Source organism: Apium graveolens, chromosome 6, assembly GCF_009905375.1.
Source record: "Apium graveolens cultivar Ventura chromosome 6, ASM990537v1, whole genome shotgun sequence".
NCBI classification, from domain to species: domain Eukaryota; kingdom Viridiplantae; phylum Streptophyta; class Magnoliopsida; order Apiales; family Apiaceae; genus Apium; species Apium graveolens.
Genome location: NC_133652.1, coordinates 294,755,554 through 294,758,709, shown reverse-complemented (window position 1 = coordinate 294,758,709; position 3,156 = coordinate 294,755,554). Strand labels below are relative to the sequence as shown.

General features: G+C 38.2%; 1 protein-coding gene across 1 annotated transcript; it reads right to left on the bottom strand.

The window, feature by feature from the left end:
• Positions 1–1,048: 1,048 nt before the first annotated feature.
• Positions 1,049–2,452, bottom strand: LOC141666257 (uncharacterized). The gene is made up of 4 exons (XM_074472252.1): positions 2,397–2,452; positions 2,147–2,279; positions 1,253–1,528; positions 1,049–1,201 (listed from the first exon to the last, which is right to left on the bottom strand). The coding sequence occupies exons 1-4, from the start codon at positions 2,450–2,452 to the stop codon at positions 1,049–1,051; spliced, it is 618 nt and encodes a 205-aa protein (XP_074328353.1).
• Positions 2,453–3,156: the final 704 nt, after the last annotated feature.

The window sequence follows — 3,156 nt, the reverse complement described above, 5'->3', positions numbered from 1 at the left end:
TCCTAAATAGCTGAGGATGTTATCAATAAATACAATTACACTTATGCAAGTGCTTCTCATACACTCTGTTCAATAAACCTTTAAACGTGACTATTCCATTTGTTAATCCAAATAAAATCACCCAAAACTCGCAATGTCCCCCTCTCATTCCAAACAGGGTCTTTAGTATGACCTCAGCCTTAACCTTCCACTGACGGTAGCCTGGCCTTAGGTCTTCCTTCAAGAACCAACACGTTCTTTTAATTGAATCATATAGAAATCAGTTCTATACAGGGATTACTTATTTCTTTTCGTCAACTTTTCAAACTTCTAATAATCAGCACGTAACGTCATACATCCATTCGTCTTTTCTATAGCCCATATTAGTGCAAAATATGGAATATACCTTGGATACTCATCCTATTGTTAGCTTCCGTAGATATTACTATTCGCTTCTTCTGGTAATCAATCAGTGCCCTGGTTCCTTGTTAGGGTCTTGAGCAGCTGATCTTTTACTCATATTATAAGTCTTAGCCTTGGATGCACTGGACGTCAAACCTTTTGATGCACTACCTCCCATGCTATCTCAGGAAATACTTCTATAGTTCTTGGCAACATGCCCCACCTTGCCACAGTTGTAACAGGTGACTCCTGGGGTTTCCACCTTACATTCTGAAGTGTAGTGTCCTTTCTGTCCACACCTGAAACATTCACTATTTTCCTTACACCTTCCACCATGCCTTTTACCATATTTCTTACACTCCGTTATAGGTGACTTGACCGATTTGGCTTGGTTAGAGCTGACTGTAGAGCTGACTGAGGTGTTACCAATCATATTTAAAGAAAAACTATTCCCTTTATATTCTTTATTCTTATTTTTTCCAATTTTTTTCTGAGACTTCTGGCTAGATCCTTCTTGACCTGATGCTCCTTCCACATCATCTATCTTCCGCTTCTTATCTTCTTTTTCTTTAGCAGCTAACTTCAGATTAATTTCAATTACTAAGGCGGCCTGAACTACAGAAGGATCCGTCTTGAGTTGCAACGCCACAACTCCGCTGTGAATCTCTTACTTCAATCCTTGTTGAAACCTTCTTGCCTTCTGAGCTTCAGAGCGTACATAATTTGGTACAAACCTAGCCAACTGTGTGAACTTAGCCTCATATTGAGCTACACTTCTATCGCCTTGCTTCAACTCTAGAAACTCAATCTCCATTTGACTCTGCACACAATCTGGGAAATACTTTTCCAAAAACAATTCAGTAAATCTAGCCCATGGAACAGGGCCTTCTCCTTCTAACGCTCTGGTTGACTCCCGCCAGTAATTCGCTTTATCCTTTAAGAAGTAACTTGCATAATCAGTCTTACGATTCTCACCTACTTGGACAAGATTGAAAACTTTCTCCATCTCTTTTAACCATGCTCCAGCAACTATTGGATTATGTTCACCTTTAAACTCATGAGGTTTAACACTCTGGAAAGATTTGAAATTAGTACTTTGGTTTACTCCTCGTTGTGGCGGCTGCAATAGTAGTTGCTGCTGCTGAACCTGTTGGATTAGCTACAAATGTTGTTACTGCTGCTGGCACAACAAGTCTAGAATTTCATTTATAGTTGGACCCTCCGCAAAACTACTACTATTTTCTTTAGACTGGGTAGCTTTCCTGGGTGGCATCTTCCTGAAATATATAAATGAGTTTATTCAAAACATAACAAAAATATTTTACAAAAGATATCACTATTTAAATGGTGCATCTGTATCAGGAAAATGCTGCCCAATCACAATACCAATGTCTTTAATATCGGGGTCCATTTACAAAAGAAATCTAGATTAACAGTACTAGCAATCACAACAACAATGACAGTAGCGGAATCAACAACAGTTCAGGAAAACTAAAACACAAAGAAACTAAACACCGTCGCACGACTCCTTAATATAACAGCAACTGACTAACTTCCTTTCACTACTCAATTACCACATCAACTTTAATATACTACAAGACTTGGCTGGCTATATCAACCACCAATTACATTGAACAAACTGATAAATCAGGTCAATTTAAGGAACGCTGGGCTATTCTAGGCACCAAAGTCCAAATTTCAACCAACCATTTCTCTATAGATGATTTCTTTTAACCCACAAGCGATTCATCAATCACTGATTTACTTTTCCCCAAGCTATAACTCCATCATTAGATCCTGAACTCTCACGGTTACCATTATTCTTAAATAATATCCTGATATAGGACTCTCGTTCCTCCCGACAGTCACTCTTATTTGCTCTCAATAACGAGGACCATCTAATCGCATAAATTCATTAACACAGAATATCAAATGAAATTTCCAAATCAAGTGAATCGAATAAGAAGATACAGTGAAGAAGATGTAGGTATGACTGAGAGCAACCATACGAGTACATAAGATGGCCAGTCTTAGTACTGCACAGTTCACAATACAAAATCGGTGGCGTCATAACAGACCCTTTGTCATACAAACAAATAGTCAAATCATATGCATTGTTTTCCCCAATCAACCGAAATAATCACTGAGGAAAGAAACGATGTTTAGATAGAAAATTCACAAATAGGAAGGGAAAATCTGATTTATGATAAATCAACAGAACCTTAAGTCACTTGCTTCAAGTTTGACTTTCTTAGGGATAAACAAGCATCTTATTAGATGGTAAATAATTATTCTGGAAGCAAAAGGTGTCTCAAGAAATGCGTATATGATTTAAAATATAACAACAGTACTGATCCCCGTACTTTACGGAACTTGGCTGTCATAGCAGCCATCGACTATTATCATATTGTCCGAACTCACCGAGGTTACACACTTGGTCCATCAACATCCCTCGATGTCGAAAATGCTATTTTAGGGATAATATGGGTGTCTCTGTAACTGACACACCAAGGATCCGCGCAAACGCTGAATTCTCGTGATCAGACTCATTTTTTCTCGAGAGGAAAACTAAAAATATCTATCGAAGCTTACCAATAATACATATACGAAGGAGATGTATTTTAGGCTAAGGCAGATCCAACCAATCCTCAATAAATGTCAGGATTACGTTTTCGAAACCCTTGACTGAACTCATAGACTCGCTCCTCTGATTGAGTTGGTGACTCACATCTATATATAAACCTTCCTAAACTCTTCTGACTCTACTCCTATCCT

Coding starts and splice junctions, on each gene's coding strand:
- LOC141666257 (XM_074472252.1), bottom strand. CDS start 2,452: ATGACGCCACCGATTTTGTATTGTGAACTGTGCAGTACTAAGACTGGC. Junction 2,280..2,396: donor ACTAAGACTGGCCATCTTAT/GTACTCGTATGG, acceptor TTATGCGATTAG/ATGGTCCTCGTTATTGAGAG. Junction 1,202..1,252: donor GAGAAGGCCCTGTTCCATGG/GCTAGATTTACT, acceptor GATTGTGTGCAG/AGTCAAATGGAGATTGAGTT.